Here is a 23,025-nt window from a genome sequence, read left to right on the forward strand (position 1 = left end):
TGATTTTAATATTGCAATATGTGCAGTGTCTGGCTTGCTATTCCTGGCACTCTGGATTGGCTTACCTTAACTGTTGCACTTTAAACTTCGTTCTAGATTTTTCTTTATTATTTTCTCAGATTTCTATGCTTTACTTAATTAGGAGATGTATTGCCTTCTGCCAGAACAGAAGCTGCCTAGGAGCAGGACACCTGGCTTTTTGTCCACTGATACTACAAAAGCATCTGGAGTTGTGATTGGCGGATGGTTAGGCACTCAATCACTGAGCCAATGAATCAATTTAATGAAAGTTTACTCCGGTCTTGACCTGGTAAGATGAAGAGTTGGGCTGCTGCCATCTCATTAGAGTTCGAGGCCTGGCCAGGTGGAGAGCACATTGTCAGCTGATTGAGATGCCTGTTAATTAGATTTCCCCGGCAGACTGCTTCCTCAAAGCGGAGATATCAGAGTCATGTTTGTGAAGACAGGGTCTTGTCTATCTTTTCTGGGTGAATGGTGTGTCCCATGGCTCTCCTGCTGCTGGCAGCCTGTGCTTCTAATGAGGTGGCATGCTGCCGGTCACAGGACACCAAGTTCCCTGTTCCTCGGGAATGTCCTGAATGAGCTCTCTGCCAACAGCACGGGCCTCTCCGAGTCCGACACCTGTCAAAGCCAGTGCTGACTGCCAGCCTTCGTTCGAGGTATTTGCTCTCTAGGAAAGGATGGGCAGAAACAGCTGGGGTGTGTGCAGCACGAGCTAGAGGTGCCGGAGCAGGGCAGAACCTGGTAGGGTATGAGGGGAAGTGCAAGGACAGGGAAATCACGCGTGACTGACATGGCTGCTCTTCGGGCAAGAATGCAGATGTGTCCTGGGGCTTCATTGCACTGGTGGCTTCCTCCTTTGTTGTAAAGAAAGTTTAGCTTAATCTGTCAAATTAAACTCCAGAACCACTTGGAGAGTACATAATCTGGGAGTGGGAGTGGCCTGGTAGGTAAATCGTGGGCACCTCTCTCTTGGGTTGCTACTCCCACTGGAAACCAGGATTGGGGCAGAGGTGGCTGGACAGAACAGCACCTGCCAGTATGTGTGTGGGCTGGATAGTAGGGTTGTTGGGTTGAACTAGACTTCAATGCCCATTGACATGTACAAGAGCTAAATGGAATGTGGGACAGACTGAACAAGCCTGTGGTACATACTGGCAAGCGTGGGAACCAGGGTAGGAGGTAAGTCTGGTGGGGGTTATGGAGAGTCATCCCAACTAGGCTGCAGCTCCTACTAGTTTGCGTGAGGATGGAGTATGAAGTGGGCAGGATCAGGCTGGACTGCAATACCCATCGGCTCACGTGGAAGACAGGGCTGGAGACAGAACTGACCCAGCAATTGCAATGACCAGCATGTGCATAAGCTGATTGGGGCGATGGACTGTGCTGGGCCGTATACTGGCAAGCACACACAAGAAACAGGTCTGGGATCACCTCAGATGAAGTTTCTTTAGTGATCCCTCCAACTCAACTACTGATCTCAGAACCCCAATCATGAAGAGACTATGCCAGCCAGTGGATTCTGAATAGATTTCATCATGCTTTGAATGGCGAGATTGGCAGCAATTCAGGTCTGTTGAACTATCAAAACTGCTTGAGCAAGACCCTCGAAGTATGCCTCACATTGGGGACCTGGGATAGGTGTGAATCTGGGTGGGGCTTCTCCCTTTGTTTCTCCCCTGACCCCAGATGCAGGGGGGAAAATGATGATAATAGTGTGGAAACAATGGTCTTACCCACTTTCCTGTAGCCCTTGACCCTTTGTACACTAATCAACTAAGCATTAAAAAAAAAAAAAAAGAAAGTTTAGTTCACAGGGCAAAACTGGGCCACCTATTGGGAGCCACCACCTATAAACACAGAACGGCACACAGTTAGCTGTTCCTTCTGAACCAATTTCCTCTGCGTGTAATTTTCTTTTTGAACTCCCATTCACCTGACTTTTTACTTGCTATGCTTGTGATTCTTGTTTCTGTTTTGTTTTTCTTATTTTTGCTCTTGTTATTTGCTGACCTTGTTTATGTTGGCATGAAGGACAATTCTTGTACAATCAGTAGCTTGGTAATAAAATGTTACACATTGCAAGGATGCTGAGTGAAAGGGAACATTCCTATTTATTCACATATGTCCTGGATTACCATTAGAGCTTCTGGGATAGCATGGTAATTCATGTTTTACTGCACACACCAAACATTCAGGAATACCATTTTGAAACATATTAACCCACTCAGAGAGCAGCCAGTTAGACTAGTTTTTAGTCAACAACAAGTAATTCCTTTGCACAGAAGAGAGTAATGGGATTCATTCCGCATTTCCTAGTTTGTGGCATATATTTCCACATAAATCTCTATGTAGAGATCAATTGCTCACAGAACTCTAAAGCTGGGCATTTGGGGGAATATTGCAATGAGAAAAATCAGAACAAACACAAATCAGCCTCGGTTGATGGCGTGCAAGGGACCAATGCATGTTCTTGGGGCCAGTATTTGGAAAGTGGACTTAATGAAAACACACAGCTTCTATGACATTTCCTACTGCAGAGGTTCACATCCGGAACCATCCCAGCACTTGGAAATGATGTGGCATTGTTCTAATTGATTCTACATGATTCTCATGATTGTACTCAGAATATATATAGGTTTTCTCCTCATGAAGTGCTTTGTAATGAGAGATCATAAAGTGATTCAGGGAGCTGGATGGGAAGCGGGGCAGCCGGGATTAGAACCGTGCCCATAGGGGATCTCGGTGCATTCAAGGTGAGGACATTAGCCGCTAGGCCATGGCACCGGACTCTAGTGCAAACTTTTAAATAGCACTCCAGAGACTTAAGAGCATGTACAGATACTTCTTGACTTACGCGAGGATATGTCCTGGTAGACCCACTGTAAACTGTTGAATTGTAACATGAAAATGTCCTCATTGAACATTACAATTTGGTATATACAGTACAAGAATTTTCAAAAAAGCCCCTGGAAAATGCTACTACATTTATTAAAAAGCAATGCATTTAGATTTCAGGGTTTTTTTTTTTTTTTTTTTCACCAAGACACACTTGTCTTTGACTTCCACTTGAGGGCCCCTTGTACACTGCAGAGTGTCGGATGTTTGCTCTTGTGAGCCTGTGGCTGCCTGAGTGCTGTGTTGCTTCTTCCCAGTGCCATGAGGAGATAGCACTCTGTAACAGACTGTATATGCCTTTTGCATCTCATAAAGTAGAAAAAAATCTGAAGTCATGAGCAGCCTGTTTTCAGGTTCCTGAGGTGCACAGTTTACTGACACACAGTGTGTGCAAGGACCATTGATCAGCTCACCTCGTCTAGCAGAAAACACACTGCAGACTCCTCAGCCTCAAACCTTCCCTTCCATGGGCACATTCTCCTGCGGTTTTAATGAAAGCTCTGCATGAGCAAAAAGGAGGCTAATTGCTTTCTTTGTATGTAACTGGGAGAATGGAAAAAAAAATGACAAATTTTGTTGAAGTTCTCCCGATCCAAGCTTAGCTATGCTTGAGAAGCTGCTGGTGAGTTGAAATCTATATCTCAAGGTTAAATGTGGCATTGACCTAAATCTGTGGCTTCCAGGACGCAGCTTCTCCTCCTGATATGAGATTCAAATTAAAGTGCTAGGTCCTTGTCCACTAAAGATACACTCACACCCTCTTTGGCTCCAATCATGAACTCCTATGTCAGCTGCCACACATCTGACAACATGCTATAAATTTCTTGTGTCTATGTCTTTGGACTACACTAGAAAGGTGCCACAATTATGCTCTTAGAAACATGCATCCATACTATATTCACATGTTCTGTACTGGGATGAGGGAATGAAATATTGTATATGAATATGTATAATAATCAGTTATGAGAATAACATTGGTATTATAATTATGGCATTCAAACATGTTTCAATAAAGTTGGTAGGTGATATATGGGAGGATATGATTTGGCACATGGTGGCAGGTGTTGTGACTTTCTGGGATACTGACATGCCACATGGGAGCACTGATTCAAGTCACAGCTACTCTTGTTCGCATCTTCCTTCTTGGTAACGTATCCCGAGAGGCTGCAGCTGGCGGCTGATGTGTTTGGGTTACCGTCAACATTGTGGGAGTTCTGGGATTCTGCTTTTGGGGAGTAAATTTGGAAATTTGGGAGTAAACCAGGGAAAGTAAGATCGACCTCTCTCTTTCTCTCTCTCTCTCCTTCCCCACCCTGTCAATCTGTCTTTCAAGTAGATTAAAAAGAAACCAGTAACAAAATGTTTTGTATAAAAGCTGCTCTCAAGTATGGCCTTGTGTTAATAATCTAAAATACTTTCTTACATTTTCATTCACCTGATACATTTTTAAAAGTTCAAAATTACTCGCTTACTTTTTTCAGGAAAGCTAAGTTATTTTTTGGAGTACAAACTATGTGTAAGACCTTCTGATTTCTGTTACAAAAGAGGAAACACTTCTCCAATATACCCTAAGTACCTAGACATCCAAGAAAGGTCTTGTCAAAAGAAGTTAAATTGTGATCTGAGTTTGTAATTTTATTAATTGTATTTTAAATAAGCTAATTATTATGTTTAACTGATTTCTTATTATACACTGATTGTAGACCATTAGTGTTCATTAATACATCAAATTAGATTTCACAGCTCCTGTATCGTATACTGGAAATAACAGCAGTCAACACTTTGCCAGGATCAATTATAAAGGATGCCTCTCATTTAGCCTTTGCAAGCATATATCTACTCAAGAACGACTGCTGAGTTTGCTGGTGCCTTTAGCAATAATGTACTATCTGCATGTGGAATTTCCTCAAGTGTGTTGTTTAAACGAAATTCTTAGAGTTCAGTGGAAAATAATTATGAAAGGGATAATCTTGTCTTGGCATATGATTTATGTATAATGAGACTTTTGAGTAACATTTGGGGAGTAGGAGTGGAACAAGAAGAACTAGAAGTTAAAAAAAAACAGACTTATCGTACAAGAAGAGTAGGGAAAGAGACAGCATGCATTTCCCATCTTGAAAAGCTGCATCTTAGTTCAGCAAAGCCAACTTTGAAATCTAGTGCATATTTGCTAAGATTAAGGAGAAGAAAGTTTGAAAAAGAAAGATCTCGGGCCTGGTGCAGTGACCTAGTGGCTAAAGTTCTCGCCTTGAATGCTCCTGGATTCCATGTGGATGCTGGTTCTAATCCCAGCTGCTCCACTTCCCATCCAGCTCCCTGCTTGTAGCCTGGGAAAGCAGTAGAGGGTGGCCCTAAGCCTTGGGACCCTGCACCCATGTGGGAGACCTGGAAGAATCTCCTGGCTCCTGGCTTCAGATCAGCACAGTTCTGGCCATTGTGGTCACTTGGGGAATGACGGAAGAGCTTCCTCTCTGTCTCTTCTCCTCTCTGTATGCCTACTTTTCCAATAAAAATATACTTTTTTTTTAAGATTTATTTTTATTATTTTTTTTTATTGGAAAGGCGGATATACAGAGAGGAGAGACAGAGAGGAAGATCTTCCGTCCGATGATTCACTCCCCAAGTGAGCGCAACGGCCGATACTATGCCAATCCGAAGCCAGGAGCCTCTTCCGGGTCTCCCACGTGGGTGCAGGTTCCCAAAGCTTTGGGCCGTCCTCGACTGCTTTCCCAGGCCACAGGCAGGGAGCTGGATGGAAAGCGGGGCTGCTGGGATAGAACCGGTGCCCATATGGGATCCCGGGGCGTGCAAGGTGAGGACTTTAACCACTTGCGCCACCGCGCCGGGCCCCTCCCTTTTTTTTTTAAAGAAAGGTCTCTGTCCAGGCAATATCTACACATTGGTTGAATGCTTGAAAGAATGAGAGCTGTGTATTAACATGGATTGAATTCAGAAGGAAAAGAAAAAAATTACACTAACCTCATTTAGTAGTATGTGCTTAATAAGTACTATGAGCTAAATTCATTTTTGTATTTTTTAATAAAACAAGCATAACTTACATATATTTTTCTAGCCAATTAGCAAATTATTCCATTCTGTCTCCTGAAATTCTGCTTTAATGAGTCTCCTAAAATGGGTATTCTGCTTGTTTCAAGTTTTCCCTATTAAAAATAACAGAGTAGCAACAATTGAGCTGAAAATAAATTATCTCTAAGTAAGAAAAAAAAACCCCAAATTCATTTCTGAAAAAAAATGACGAAAATACTTATATTCTGGATTTATACAGTGTTTGCAAAATAACCCTTATCCGACAAAATAATCACCCTTGGCAACAGTGACTGAAGGGTACACATTTTGACCAAATTACAGTGCTGACCAACTTAGATTTTTTTCAATTTGTAATGTTAAATAGCTTTTGACAAATTGTTTTGGTCTAACTCACTAACTTAGAAAGAACAGATAGGCAACAACTATTTGCAATATCATATACTATGTGCAACCACTAAGGTGATAACAAAACAAAGCCAGGAAAGGCAGTGTCAGAGCTGGTATTCAAAGCGGATTCGAACAAGGAGGTATTTCCATCCAAGCTCAGAGAAAAATATGGTACAAATAAACCAAGTGTCTTCTAAGTAATTACACACACACACACACACACACACACACACACACACACACGGGCTGGTAAATATTCTTAAGCAAATAGAGTTGATGCCTTTAAAAGAAATTCTAAACTCTGTCTCTGGCATGACCACCTAGGCTTTATCAGCTTTTACGCTTCACTAAGTAGAGCATAAAATGAGGCTGATGTATTTGGGTTGGCGGAAGAGGCCTTAGAGAAGTGCTAATATGATTCGGGTGGAAATCTGAAGTTAGGATCAGTTGCAGGGTAAGGCAGGATGGCTAACACGCAGTCACTAACATCTGAACTGATCATTGTGATGGGTGCGGTGTCGGAAGGTTTGTTCTACTCTCTGAGAACCAGAGCTTCATGGAGTCACAGATTTCCTCTCCTGAAGTCTCTTCTGCAAATGACAGCAATTTTTAAGGGCCTTTTATTGAACTTGGGTGATGGGTGGGTTGATACTAGTAAGTTGACTACTGAGATCTGAAGGAAATGATGTGACCTTAAAAATACATCCAGGGTTTTAACTGTGTGTTTCGGGGAAGACACATGGATCATAGCAATCAAGGTTGCAAATCTGTCAGTTTCTAGAACGAAGCTCGTGGTGTTGAGGCTTGGTTATTTCAGTCAAGTCTCTTAGGATAAGCAGAGGTTTCAGATGGTGAACACTGACGAGGTGTAGCTGCTTTTCACAGGCCTTAACTTGCCTTCTCTTACATTTATTTCTTAAACTTTTCCTGCTTGGCACTGCATCTCAGAGAACTACGTTTCCCAGACTCCTTTGTGTTGTTTACCTGGTAATTTTGGCAATGAGAGATATTGCTAGAAGGTTGGAAGTTAGGACACAGGGTGAAGCCAGGGTACTCTTCCAGTTGTTTTAACTTACCGCTGGTGGTTGCTGCACCTCGGAGTCCATGTCCTGTTAGACTTTTCCTTCCTTGTCTGGTTTCAGTGCCCTTGGGAAGTTGCCCATGCCACGACCACCATGGATGGTGTGAGGTAACATCCATCATCACTTCCACTGTGTTTGCCCAGCCTTGCCCCCAGACAGTGGCACTCTGCATGGCTAAGTTCTGAATTGTTATCAGAGTTCAACGTTCGCTATGTGCTGTCTCAACTCCCTAATCACTGCTGTCACTGATACCTCTTGTTAAATTTTTTGTTTTAGAGTCAGAGTGGTTTCTGTTTTCCTGACTGGCATACTACTTATCATAATTACAAAGACCGCTGAATAACACTGGAGGAATTCTCATTTCAAATTGACCTCTTTGCTACCTGTCACCTCCTCCACAGGGATTCCTGGAGGAGACTCCGTATCTTACCCCTCAGAATCACAGAGGGAAAACAAAGTTGTCCTGCCCTCCTATAAGTTGTGTCAAGTACAGCTCTCAAGGCAGTGTTTAAGAGTACTACGAGTCAGCGAAAGAATAGAGACTGGATACAGAATAGAGACTGGCACCTGGGTTGGGTTTAACTTTCAAGAAGGAAAAAAAATGACAATGTCATTGTCAAAAAGATTTATTTGTTTCTGCTTCCAACTTTTATAGAAATATTGTGGGCAAAAGCCCAACACATTTGCAGAGTGGGGAAAGAGTTATGTCTCATTTTTCCCTTTATTCATTTCATCCAAAAGCAGAATAATACATTTATTTTAGAGAATATTCAAGACGTATTTTAAACAGAATATCCTCTGCAGTTAATCAATAGATATAGACTCTGGAGAAGTCTTTGCTTTGCTGTGGTGAAGCTTCTATTTAAAGAATGAGCTGTGTGCGTGAGCCAAAAATGCTTTTTGCTTTGGCAGTCTTTATCTGATCTTTGAGAAGAGGTTAAAAGCCCAGATATACAATGTGGAAATTCAGAAACTTCTTCTTAATGTAATCATCATTGTGTGAAGGAACAGAAAGTAAAAGGAAAAAAAATAATCTATTCTATGCTTTTTTTAAAGCACTAAAATAAATTTGAGATCTTATTGGAATTGATTATTTTTATCTCCCTTTTAACCATGATTTTGATATATGATATGGAGTTATCTGATGTGTAAAGAAATTTTGTATATTGATTTATAACAGTGACGAAAATCACTTTCTAATTTCCATGGACTGATCTCTGCGAGATCCTTTATTTGTACCGCCCCTCCTGCCCCGTTCATAACTCATTTACATTAGCACCTGCTATAAAGGTTACAAACAGATAAGATGGATGTGGACGAAATTCTAACCAGTGATTACTGTCATCTCTTAGAAAAGCTGAGGAAAAACTAGCTTGAGAGAAGAAAGTTGAACTTACTTGGAAACATATAACAGTACATATATTTCATAAGGAGTTTCCTTTCATCCTAGAGTCCTTGGTACCAGTGCAGCTAAGATTGTAAAAAGGCTGCAGTCACTACGGAGAAGTTTGTTAGTATTTTCATCACTGACAGTGTCCTCCCCTGCCCAGTGTTCTGCTGTCCGAGGAGGCCAGCTTGGATATGCAGGCATGCTGATGAACAGCCTTATCCATAATGCAGGAACACACTGACAATTGCTCACTTGTCACCCCCTACAGACGAACATGCCCAAGCGCAGCGGAGCTGGAGCATCCGGTGTGTCTGTCGTCCTTCGTGACAACAGGTACCACGCTAGCAATCACGGAGGAGGAACACAGCCTGGCCTCCTGTATGTTTTCCCTAAGACAGTTGAATGAAGTTAAGGTTGAGAAAATACCTCTTGTAAGAAAGTTTGCTTTTACAAATAACAGTGATAAAATCTTTCTCAAGACAGCTTATAATTAAATATATCAAAATTAAATAAATTCTAGATTATTCATTAAAAATACAGTCCATACTTAACTTCCTGAATGTATCACTTTGCGTTAATAGGCACAGCAGGGACTGAGTTTTGTTGCAGACAAATTTAAGATTAGAGTTCTGTTTATATTTTGAATAAGCATTTGGTTCTTTTTGCCATTTCAATATAACTTGTCTACTCTTCTCTCAAAGTTCACCGAGTTCTCCCAAAGAAGTTGGATTAAAGAGAAATATGGGTGAGATGCCTTATGAACTCTTGCATTTACTTGTATTAATTAAAAGCCATAACTATTTCCTTTTAAAATAAAATTGATTTATTTTGTGTATTTACCTTTTTTTATTCTTTAGCTCCATGAAAGCAAGAAGCACTGTTGATTTGTCTAGAAACTGGGACAATGTCTGAAGCCTTTTGGTGCTCAGTATGTATTTGTGGATGGATGAATGAATATAACTAAATCACGACAATGTAATCCGTACACGTGATTAGGAACTTGCACACAGCCCATTCAAGTTGAAGAAGCAAAAACACAATTAGAGGAAGAAAGAGGCAGATAGACAATTAAGATTGAGAGGAGTAGCTGTTTTCCAAGGGCTTCTTGTGGACTGCAGAAAAGTGAAGGGCAGCAGCAGTGTGGCCTTGCAGGGCGGGGAGGAGGCAGCCTGGTACTTTGTGAGGCAGGTTCCAGGAGCAGATCCTGCAAGCCTTTTTCAAAAGCCATCAGGACGTCTTAGCTTGTACCCCTTCACCCCAAAGGAAATGCCTCAATCCTGTTCTTATCAGAATTAAAAACAACTAGATGTCCTTGCAGGGGAGAAATGAGTCACAATTGATTGAAAGCACATTCCAGCAGTGAACTCCCATTGATAAGACATCCCACCATGACCTGGCTGAAGCCCATTAAGGATTCTGTGGGTACAAGACAATTGTGTCCTCAATTTCACCTTTCTAATGTAGAAAGTCAAAATCACTCTCATCATAATGCTGGATCTCCATCCAACTGCTCAGTGGGCATACTGCATATGTAACTCCATGTGCATGCTTGCCCACCCCCCTTTGACTATGCACAACCCTAGGCAGAACTTTCCTGAAATTTAGTGAATGTGTATGACTTCTCTAAGGTGAACTCTTTGTTATCTGGGAGCTTGGTTTTTGGTCACAACCCTGCTGACTTGTGCAATCCAAATAAATTCCTTTCTGCTTCCAGCTAAAACCATTGTCTACATGTTTCCATTGGCCGACACACCAGACAAGAACCCTTGGGTTTTCTGTCTGATTACATTATGTTCTTGTGTGAGAGTACTGGAAGAAAAAGTGTTTGCCAGACAAAATTCACATCCTCAGTGATGCAGAAACCATGTGATGTGGAGGTTAGGGCTGGTTAAAAATGGGTACATAGACTCAATCAAAACTGCTTCCCTTTTCTTTAGAAATGAGGGTTTTAAACCATTTAAATGATTGCCAAACATAAAAGATGATTTGGGAAGTAATGCTGGCTTATTCAGAAGAGTTATTTCAGTAATCCCTCCTGGTTCATAAAATTGATTTTGTTGGTTTCCAAAGCTACTCTGGGATGCAAATAAGACTGCCCTTCCATCTAAACAGAGAACTTCATTGCTGCAGTCATTAGATTATATGAATACACAAATAACATAGATGATAATGTTAAGGCAACTATGTAAAAATTAGGCTATGTGTGTAAAAGAGACTAAAGAAAATGAATTCATGTGCAATGGAACAAGGAAACGAGTGCTGAAAGCAGAACCTGGCCTCTCGTCTGTTCACCTCGCTGCAGTTGTCATTGGCTGTCCCTTAGCAAAAGGAAGTCACTGAATTGAGGAAGCATATAGCTGGTCTAAGTCGGAATCATTGGGCTCAAGGAGTCATTTGTTTCTTTGATAGATAAGAACCGAGGTGATCAGTATTGTCTGAATGAGGTCTGTTTAGGTGAATTCCAGATCCAAATCTCCTCCCAATCAAACTTGCACAGAAAAAGGAAGAGGGGAACATGGGAGGCCCATATTCACATTCACAAACAGCCCAGTCTGAGTACAGACTGCTCTTAGTCTGTAGGAGGTGTAGGTATTTCTCTTCATTGTCTCACGTAAACTTAGCTAAAATTACCTTCTCCTTTGCTGGTTCATGGGCCACATTCTTCATCATTGAAAGAACAAGTTCTTGGGGGGTGCAAATCAATGGTAACAATAATAATATTCGTATCAGCATCACAATCATGTGGTTTGACTACAAGGATATTCCCTGTTATTCAATGAAAAGTACCTGGAAAGATGTTTATCGAGTGCATGATACAGGTGTCAGGAGGCAGAACTGCCTATGTCTGCCTTCGCATGTTAGAAAATAAGAGCTGAACTCTAATCTTAGCAGATGAGTAACAACATGTGCTTGAAGCAGGCTGATTGAGCGAAGTCATCCAGAAATCCTAGGGTAGTTGGAAATGGCAAGCAAAATAATAACGAATGTGTTGTCATAACAAAACAACTTGGAGGTATCCCAAGAGAGAGAGAAAATATGCTGTTTTTCATACAGTGAAAAGAGCTGAAAGTGGAGCTGCAACTCCTGGACTGAAAGCAGAACGCTGTCAGGCACGGCGCTGAGGACTTTACTAATATCAGTGATGTTAATTGCCTGGCGAGCAGACACGATTGCTCTCGTCTTATGGTTGAGGACATTGATATTTGGCTGTCTTGTAACTTGGGTGTGGTGGTCTCAGGTCTATGAATGAGAAATTGCTGGGATGTCTGTTCTATGGTCTCTTCTGTGCTAAAGCGATTCCACGAGCTTTTAAAGTTTTCTAAAAAAATTATTTTTGTTTTTCATGATACAGTTCCACTGGTATGTCCCCTTCAACTCTCCTCGACTCCCCTCCCACAGTTTTCCCCTATATTATTACAATAGTATAGTCCTTTAGCAACAATCACAAGTCCATCATTCTTCTATTAAAGTGTGCCATGACATTATAGGCACAATGACACAGTACAGCATCCTATTGCTATATTTCATTTGAACATCTATAGCAAGCAGCACCCAATGCAGTCTCACTGCTATGCCTGGGCTCACCACACCTCTCATTCTGCAGACAAGGACACTGGGATATTAAGAGTCCAAGGGTTTGCCTCAAAACACACATCAAGCTAACAGTGCCGAGTTTGAAATCCAATCATCTCAAGGCCTGTGCAATGGCTCAACTGGTTAATCCTCTACCTCCAAGCATTGTCTCACACAGGAGAAAGGGTTTGTGGAGGACGGCTGGTTTGTGGCCTGGGAAAGAAGAGGAGGTTCTTGGGACGCCGCACCCATGTGGGAGACCAAGAAGAAGGTCCAGGGTTCAGCTGAGCTCAACTCCGGCTGTCATTTGGGGAGTAAACCAGCAGACGGAAGGTCATTCTCTCCTTTCTTCTTTGTAAATCTGCCTTTCCAATTAAAATAAATGTTTAAAAAATAAAGAAATAAATCCAATGATCTCACTTCCCAGTGAAATGTTTCTCATTGGCTCAATTGCTCCTACTTTCTTTCCCTTTCCTATAGTGGGGGCATTGAAAATGTGTACACATTTGCAGACCTTGGAAAAAACTACCTAAATAAAAAAATTATCCATTTGGCAAAAGTAAGATGGGAAAGGAAGGTGACTAATGTTTGAGTGCACGCAGTTTGTTTAGCCAGTTGGGCTCAAGTGCTGTGCTGACTGACAGGAAGAGACGCCTTTGCAAAGGAAGAGGTTGTTCACTTCTTGTTGCTTGCTATGCTCTGTGGTTACAAGCAGTCAAGGCTTTGACATACACAGAAACAAACCAATTGCATCGTGCCTACCGGAAGAAGATGTTATCGAGACCTCTTGCCTTGATTCTAAGAGGTGATTATGTAAGGTGTGTTTGATTTTCCACAAAAAAATTCCCAAAGGACTGGAAAGTCCAAAATCAAGTTCCCAGATTTTGTCTATGGGGATCATGCACATTTCTCCGGGAAGAGTTTAGAAGCGAAACATAACAAACAAGTGTTGTGCCAGCCACTGTGGAAGCTTCTGTTTGAAAAGCAGCACACAGCTCTGAAGAGTTGTGAATTAATACGTGCTCATAGCCTGAGGCCAAAATACCCCAGTATAAAGTTTTTCATAAAGCTATATGTCTAGCACCGTTTCCTAATGTTTCAGGGTAATTTGCATTCACTGGAGAGTTAAATGGATCTGTGACACAAATTTAAGTTAATTTATTCAGTAAGTAATGGCATGTTTTAAAGGGATTCAAAGTGATCATAATAATGGCAAGCTAACAAATCTCTGATTAGCATTGCAATAGATGTAAAAACATGGGGCTGAGGTGGGGGGAGAGGAGCAGGGAGGAAGCAACGGAAGGTGATCTTCAGAGGTCACTAGCAAGAACATTTTACACATTTACGTGCGGCATAGCCGAACCAGGGATTCCGTGTGAAGGACACTCATGTTGACCTTAACAAGCACAGAAACAGCAAATGGAGAGATGACTTTAAAAGCAGCTGCTGGAGGAAGCAAGTAACCAAAACAGTCCCTGATTAAAAACACGAAAGACTGAAGTTAAATAATTTTGAAATTCCTCTAATAAGAAAGAATTATGTTTACAAATCCAGTGTGAATCAGTTTCGGAAGTTAGGCACACAGCTTATTGCTCACGAATGCTTTTGTGAAATAGTGAATGTGTTTCCCAAGTGACCAAGCTTGTATCAAGTACTTAAACCTTGGAATATAAAAGCAAAAACACACAGAAAATACATGCATTTGTCTTTACTTTCTAATAAACTCATTGAGTTAGACGGAACTTCTGTCCACCTATAAATTAAAAAATTGTTGTTCTCAACTTTAATATGCATATGAATAATAGAGGTAGTATATCATGGATATTCTAAGATCCTACTATTTTTGATTTGTTAAATTAAAGGGAGGTCTCTGGATCTGCATTTTAATAAGCCTTGCAAGAAACTCTCCTACACTTTGACACAGAAACAATGTAGATCAACTGCTAAGGGCAACATACGGGTTCATATCCTTATCTTGGTGTGGCTAATTGGACATACTAAATATACCCATAGTCCACGTTTCTAAGTTAGTGTAAAATCCTGCCAAATTCCTGTGTCTGGCAGTTCAAAGTAAGGGTAGAGAAATAGTTTCTGAAATTGGGGAAATGTCCCAATTTTTCCATTTTAAAATAAGAGAGTTAAATGCAGTCTAGACTCTCATGCAGTTCTAATTCTTCAAATGCATATCTGATATCTGACATATATTTCCTGAGAATGACTGGGCCAACGTTGTGGCAGAGCATCCCACATGGGTGCCGGTTCACATCATGGTTGCTACACACTTATGATCCAATTCTCTGCTGATGGTGGGAACAGCAATGGAAGATGATGCAACTACTTTGGTCCTGTACCCGCGTGAGACCTAGAGGAAGCCCCTGCTGTGGCTTTGGCCTAGCCTATCCCTTGTCATTGCAACCATCTGAGAGTAAACTAGCACAAGGAAAATTTTCTCTCTTTCATTTGCTCTGTATCTATGCCTCTCTATGTAATTCTTTCAAATACATAAACCCTACAAAAAGAAATAATGACTCATGTATTGGCTAGTGTGGGTGGAATGGGTCTAAAAAACAGAAATCATTCTTTATGCCAACAGAGTTTATATATATATGTGTGTGTGTGTGTGTGTGTGTGTATATCTCAACTGCCTACACAGATCTTCATCTAAAGGCAGATGTACTAGTCGTCAGGCTGTCATTTCTCTAAAGGGCTTGTGATTAGTGTTAAGTTAAAATCACATTTGAATGAAATTTTAAGAATTATCACTGTGACTTTGGTTATAAATAACTGAATTCAGAAGGTTTTTGGTCAATTCTGTGTTAGTTAAGAAAACAATTCCTTGGCTTGATCCTGCTAAGATGGTCATTTAGATGTATGCATTCATCAAGCCGTCCACCCATGTATGTGCAGAAGGACTGTGAGATCAAGCCATCTAAGACAATGATAGATATCTAAATAGCAACATGTAGAAAACAATATTGATACAATTATGACTTCATGAATTTTCAGTTTTTTTGTTTCATATTTTTACATAGGACCATACATTATTTCTTAGTGATATGATAAGTTTAAAAATGTGTTGATTAACAGTTGACTCCAGTCATAAAAACTTACTCATATTAAAAAAAAAAACTTGCTGATTAAGATACACTTGCAGATAGTTGCAACAAAGTCCCTGAATATCAGGTAGGGTCTCATTTATTCCTGAACTGGCTCATCAGACAATGATTTTATGCTGCCAAGTGTCTGGTGGTCCTTTTGGCACTGGAATCATGGATGGGGGCTTGGGTAGGCCAAACGAAGTTAAGTTTCTGTTCTCACTGAGTTTAAATACTAATGGGTTGGACAGACAATAGATAACTAAGGAAAGGAATCTGCAATGTTAACATTTCCCTGTCTACATTTCAGGTGTGGTATGTAATTCCACTTCCAGCTGTACACAATCACCTCCAGATACAGCTGAAGCTTCTTTGAAAAGAGAAAAACACAACACATGAGGAGCTATATTAAAAGACTTTATTCACAATAGAGAAATTTTACAAATATAATTTTTAAAAATTATGTGTCAATCTATTGTTTCCATAACATTAGAGATTTGTATAAAGTTGGAAATGACAGGATGGGTTTATGTACAAATAAGAAACAGTCAATGTAAAAATGGATAATATACATGAGAAAGTCATGATAGTCATGAGATCTTACATCGGCATACAACTTATATATGTAATATTAATTGCACAGGGTATATAAAAACATTGTATAAACAAAATGAAGTGCTAATTTAATTGTTCATCCTTCAAGATGTGAATATATGTGTAAATTCAACTGCACAGTTTTGTTGAAAATGAATCAAAGATACTGTTTACTTAAAGACTTCAGCTGTCTAAAATAATTAACACAAAAACATAACTTTAATTAAATTGTATCTCCTAATACTATTCTTTTTCCTTGCTTACATTTTTGGTGTTTTGGGACTTGGGCTAAAATAATCTGAGCTCTAAAACAAGAAATTCTATTCTTGCCTTTGGCAGAGGGGGCAAGCAGTATGATTTCTTGTCTACTTACATTAGGATACAAATAGGACATTGTATTGCAGTTTGTATATACCGCTCGGCTTTAAACCCTATCTGCTGCAAAATACTTATCAGTTCAATGTGCTCTTCCAAATCAAAGTGGAAAGCAAAGAAAATGAACTAATTTCAATGATTAATTCAAGGATATTAATATGAAAATTACACTGTAAACACATGTGGCCTAATACTGATAATAACTTTTGTAGGCTGACTTTAAGTTCTGGAAAAAAGGGAACTATCATTTGTTTCATTAAGAGAGCTGAAACAATGAGTGTGAAAAGCTATTGTGGTTACAGAGAACATGAACATGGCTTTGATGAGCTTTTGGCTAATTTTACTAATTTATTCTTCGACATACCGATGTACAATGCTGGAGTTGGGGGGGGAGGCGGAGAAAAGGAGGTCATACAATGTGACCCTGTCACAGGTAATGTTTTGGAACATTTTTAAAGGCTGAAACATTAAAACTATTTAAGTTTGCTGGCAGCCAAGAAACTAAGTGTCTTTTTTATTATTAGTTTGCACTGTATTAAACTGCTGATAAGGGCGGTTTTTATACTACAAATGCAGCAATTTCATATGTTTCAGCCTAATCCACAAGGTTGCACTGATCTGTTTGATCAGTGTAGGTTGCGAATTTAAGTTAAGTCATGCCTCAGAATGTACATCATCGTATCAGCCTTTTTTTTAATGGGAAACAGGTATCATATGAATCAATGATAAGAGAACACGAAGTGCCATCAATTCATTCTTGGGAAAACCACTCAGAGTTCACAACTTAATGTTTAAAAGATCCATGTCATTACCTTGAGCAGCTGCAGATCAAATTGTGGGGAACTGACAGTGTCCATTCCTATAAGCTGCTTCTAACCACAGGTAAGTTCTTATTTGGCCCAAAAGATTATTATATTTTTCTTAATTGTCATGAATAAACAAATCTGCAAAAGTTCTTTCAGAGTCAAATATCATTTTCATAAACCAAAATGAAACAAATCAGTATGTTTAAGAAAGGGAACTTTTCAAACTTGACTCCAATGGAATGCTTTACACACACACACACAAACGATGAGCCATAAACAAATGAACTAAGGCCATATAAAATTCTCTCTTTTCAGAGACCCAATTTCCTTATATATCTCCAGGTAAAAGCAAAAGACAAAGCCCCACTGAAAATGGCATCAGTTTCATTTAGAAACTACAATTAGTGACAGCAGCGCTCTGCAAAGCTTATTCACCTTGCTGTGTAGTGGGGGTTGGAAGAAATTAGGAAGCACATGATCCAGAAGTGACACACAGCATTCAAAATAAGTAGAGAACAGAGTCACAAACTGGGGAACACTAATACAACGAACCGACAAAAATATCCTGCAATTCTAATGGAATGAGGTCAACACGAGATGAGCCTTTGGGGATGACATTCTAATTTGAATTACAACGTGAGTGACATATTTTAGAGGATATTCTATCAAATAATGATAGACCTGCTTAAGGAGGCTGTCACAGTTATAAGATCTGTCTCTGGTGGATAGACAAACCAGGTTCACAAGAAATTGAAAAGGAAAAAGCTTTTTAATACTTAATTTATTATTATGGCTTTTTGCAACATGGCAAAACATTACAGCTTAAAGCAGACATCATCTCCTCATAGAGGAGGAAAACTTTTTGCAGTCAAATCAAATTATAATTAAGAGGTCACTGGTATACCATTACATCCAGCTTCATAAAAACCATTATTATTCCTTCCTAAATTCCAGAGATAATAGATTACTTATAATAAAAACCTGTGGATCCACTGACTGAATAACAGAGGACACAATCAAGAATTCAGGTCCAATTATGCTATGGTAGCAAACATAAAAGACTGCAAAAACAGTTTTACAACTTAGAGTAACACAGACATTAATAAGAGTTCATGTGTCTGATTATCAGAAAAGGACTTATTAAGGTATGCAGTGAAGGGAATGGAGCAGAGTCTAATATAAAATCTCTTATTATTTCTCTTTAACCTCAACTTCCTTTTGTTCTGTAGGGAGGATAGGGAGAAGATGTGCCTCCGTATTGAAGATCCAATGTTCCAGTGGAAGAAGATCATCATCAGAAAATATTAAGTACAAATATCTGGTGAGAAAAAGAAGAGTGTATGAGACCCAGCAGAATACAGCAGGTAGAGAAATCAAAATGACAGTAAAACAATATCTCTCTCTTGGAGTCACCTTGTGGAGGCGGCGTTATGACATCCCCCAGGTCACATACTCAAGTGGAATAAGGAACCTAACATGTGCTTTGGTATGACGGGTGAGAGATACTAAGCCATCCCAACTCATCAAATTCATCCAGGTTTAAAAACACACCTGCAATTACTGTGCATGCAGAAGGGCATGGTGAGTCAGTCATATTGATGTGATATGAATGTATTCACGGTAATGATATCTACAAAGATTTGCTCAGGTACCGTAGTCACATACTTTTAGAACCGTTTCCACTTACTTTAATGTCTCTGCTAGGAAAAAACTCTGCTGCACATTATCGTATTTCTCATGGGTGAAGTAAACGTCCCTGAGGCCCGAGTAGCCTCCATTCACTCTGCAGTGACTTTCCAGGGCCTAGAGAACAAAGAGAAGGAGACAGAATGGCCACACTGCAGTAAGCTCATTGTCACTAGTGTTTGTTACTATCCCATTCAAATGAAAAAAAAGAAAAGATCCAAACACCAATGAGGCTGATTAGGCTCCATTCACTCTGAAGGGAAGGGTTACGTTCCAGTAAACTGATCATCACGAATGTTTACTGTCAGATTCAGAACAAATACTGCAATTAAATGAAAATTTAAACACCATAAAACATGAGTACAAAATAATAAATAAAGTCAGAGGATATATGGACAACAGGCTTTATATTAATTGGAAAGATTGATACAAAAATATAATTCATTTTAGAGTAATATTCACTGATAGCTTATTTCGGTTTAGAGTAAGATTTGGCCAATAATGCAGCATATTTATCTTGGGCAAACCAAATCCAGTCTCCTACTTATTCTTTTAAACATAATAATTCCTTTTGTTTATTTGAATGAAAGAGACACAGAGATTTCCTATTGACTGGTTTTATTCCTCAAATGCCTGCAACAGGCTGGACTGGCCAGACCAAAGCCAAGGGCTAGGGATTCCATCTGGGTCTCCCACGTGGGGGACCAAAATCAATGTCGCTGGGTCATCATCTGCTGCCTCCCATGGTGTGCATGAAGCAGGAAGCTGGATCAGGAGCAGAATGTCTGGGATTCTAGCCACACACTCTGTGCGATGAGAGTAACTCTGCGTTCTAACCACTGCCTCAGATGCCTGATCCTTCTGTCTTTGCTGATAAATGTGTTGGAGCCCCATCGATACTTATTTGTCTCCATGTTGTCTGGACTGCTGCTGCACTAAATGGCAGAGGTCAGAGCTGAGCAGCTGCAGCACAGACCGGAGGGCCCTAAGGCTGTACCGTCTGCTTCTCAGAGGGAAAGCGTGTGGATTCCTGATCTAGAGACAGTTAATATTAACTGCGAGTATGAACCAGTGGAGGAAATGTACCGACTCTAAGTGGCTACTATTATAATAAGAACATCTTCTTTCTTAAACTGATTATGGGGGTACTAATATGTGATACTTGTGATAGGGTTAAAAGCAGAAAATGGAAGGCAGTTAGAGAAATGTGACTATTATTTATTCCTAAAATGCATTTTTCCTTTAAGATGGAGGAAGCTGAGAAGAATCACTGGCAACTTAAGAAATGATCCTACATTTCTATATTTGTCTGAACATCACTAATAAAAGAAAAAAAGAGCATTGGGCAGTGCGAGTATCAAAGTAGAAGTCACAATGAATTCCAACTAGCCTTCCGACTCCATGGGTGCAGGTAAATTGGCTGCTATTTTCTTTCCGTCCTTCCCTCCGTTCCTTCCTTTCTTTTCACCTGGTATTAACAGTTTCTTCAGGCTTTTTTGTTAACATGTCTTTTGTTTTTTAAGATTTTATTCATTTTTATTGGAAAGTCTGATATATAGAGAGGAGGGGAGACAGAGAGGAAGATCTTTTGTCTGCTGGTTCGCTCAAGTGGCTGCAACAGCCAGAGCTACGCTGATCTGAAGCCAGGAGCCAGGAGCCTCCCAGGCAGGTGTAGGGACCCAAGGCTTTGGGCTAATCTCAACTGCTTTCATAGGCTACAACAGGGAGTTGGATGGGAGTGGGGCTACCAGGACATGAACTGACGTGCAGATGGGACCCCGGGACCTGCAAGGCAGGACTCCAGCCACTAGGCTACTGCCCCAGGCCCTATTGTTGAAATGTATACATTATATTTTGATATATACACATACATTGTAAAATTATTCCCACAATGAAGCTGACCAACAAATGCATCACCTTACATCTCATAAGTTACATTTGTGGGAGAACAACTAAGATCTACTCACTAGTCACCAGCCTGCATGTCAGGTTTCTAATACTTGCTCTTCTAAAGGTAGGACTGAAAAGTCATAATTTGTAGTTTTTGATCAGTGTCTCTCCTTTTTCACCCAGCCTGATAACTCCCACATGCCGTCTACTCTATGAGTTTCATGTTAAACTATTTAGATTCCACATAATACATGATTTTTTTCCTATGTTAGTTTAAGCCTGCTTCATTTAACATAATGTCCTCCAAATGAACCCAGGTTGTCACAAACGGCAGGCATTCTTTCCTAGGGCTGGATAATATTCCTGTGTGTATACATTTGCATATGTTAGGTGACATCTCTCTATACACATACACATGCAACTAAATGCAAAACACACACTTTTAAAAATCCATTTCTCTACTGACGAACACCGAAGTTTTTCCCTATGTTAGCTGCTGTGAGTTCTTCCAAGAACACGTGACTGAGTGCCACCTTCGAGGTTCGGGTTTCATTTCCTTTGGTTGTACTGGCTAGATGTCTCTTCTCTAAATATTTCAGAGTCTGGAGTCTTCTGACTTTAGATTTTTGAATTAGGGCTGCTCAACCACTAAAATCTATACAAATATTCCAAAAATTGAAAAGCTCTGAAATTTGAAATACTTCTGGTGTCCAGCATTACGGGGCCGCCTTTGTTAGACCTGTGTCTAACTATAGTTTCCCATAATGGTTGTGTTCATTTGTACGACTGGCAACAATGTTCAAAGGTTTCCTCTTTTCTACCCCCTTTCAACAATGGTTGTCTTTAAATACTAATATTTTACAGATGGATTCTAAAATTTCTGCTCACAGGCTGCCTTTTCGTCAAGTTCACTGTCACCTTTGCTGTACACGGAGATCTTTTAGATTGATAGTACCATGCATTTATTTTTGCTTTTGTGTTTTTAGAGTTAAATCCAAAAATCATCGGCAAGGAGCTTTGTGCCCTGTTTTCTTCTGTTTCGTGGTTTTAGATCTTATGCATCAGTCTTTAATCCATTTTTAGTTGATTTTTGCATGCTATTTGTCTTTTGAAATTATGTTGGTTGCTATGCATATTACCAGGCATTTTCTCCTTCAGGCAAGCTGCTTTTTTGCTTACCACATCCTATTAATGCTATTAATTAAACAGTCAACTCAAAATTGCCATCTGAAATCTGGTTTTAATTCATCAACTGTGTACAAAAATAACTAATTTTAAAGACTGAACGCCTAAAGTTTGTAATGAAATAAAGAAAATATAAACAGAACAAATGTTTTCATGTCACTTTTCATTTCTTTTTCAGTTTTGTGAGTCATAATCCTATCTTTTTCTGCCTATATAGCCACATCATTCTTTTTTTCTGGAAAGCGCAGATTTTGCTGGAAAATGGAATTGACAGACTGCAGAGCCTAGAAAAGACGAGAAGGAGGGAGTCAGTTCTGGCCATGGCTTCTCAGGAGTGGAGATGCAGAGAGCTCAGCCTCCATCTGCAGATGCTGATAATGAGGCTATTGATTTTCACACCAGGGTTGCAAGTCAGAAGGCAGAGAGCTTGGGGCCACGAGGAGAAGCATTTAATTACTAGCTTAAACAAAATCTGACCAGCAGACTCCATGAGAAAAGAAAATGCCCTATGATTTGGTACTTTTAAAAAGCTCCCATGAAAAGGAAACAGTCCACTTAAAAAAGATGCTTTGATTAAATTCTAAGTTCCAGATAAGGGAAATGCAGGACAAGTTTGAAGAAACTTTCAGGTCTTTACTTTTTTTTTTGATAAAAGGTTAGATAAGAAGTCAGGTAACAGGTGCACAGAAGGTCAAAAATTATTCATGAAAGGTGGAAAAGTTGAAAAGGAATGGAGAACCTTGTTATGAAACTCCATTTTGAGATAATCTCTTAAAGTGATTTTTAACCACAACAACCTTGGTCCTGGTTGTTCCTTTTAGGTTCCATTGAGCTGCCTACAGCTCCTTCATCGCTTACAGGAAAACAGTAGCTTTGACGCAGAGTGTGCCCACTGGGTGTTTCTCTGCAGATAATCTCACTCATTCTTTTTCTCCCAGTCCTTATGGGGTAAGCTATAGTAGTCAGGAACAAAAAGCCTGAGAATGGAGGCTAGA

The 23,025-nt window shown here is 39.9% G+C and overlaps 1 protein-coding gene across 2 annotated transcripts in view; it reads right to left on the reverse strand.

The window, feature by feature from the left end:
* Positions 1 to 15,898: 15,898 nt before the first annotated feature.
* MAN1A1 (mannosidase alpha class 1A member 1) overlaps positions 15,899 to 23,025 on the reverse strand; it is a 173,884-nt gene continuing 166,757 nt past the window's right edge. For both annotated transcript variants that reach the window (XM_040965569.1, XM_040965570.1), the window contains 2 exons: positions 18,957 to 19,072; positions 15,899 to 18,587 (listed from right to left, as the gene is read on the reverse strand). In XM_040965569.1, the coding sequence (XP_040821503.1) occupies positions 18,461 to 18,587; positions 18,957 to 19,072 (243 nt within the window). In that variant the 3' untranslated portion in view covers positions 15,899 to 18,460. The remainder of the gene's footprint in view (positions 18,588 to 18,956; positions 19,073 to 23,025) is intronic.

The sequence above is a fragment of the Ochotona curzoniae genome, unplaced genomic scaffold (genome assembly GCF_017591425.1).
Source record: "Ochotona curzoniae isolate NIBS_2020 unplaced genomic scaffold, NIBS_Ocur_1.0 scaffold_3890, whole genome shotgun sequence".
Taxonomy (NCBI): domain Eukaryota; kingdom Metazoa; phylum Chordata; class Mammalia; order Lagomorpha; family Ochotonidae; genus Ochotona; species Ochotona curzoniae.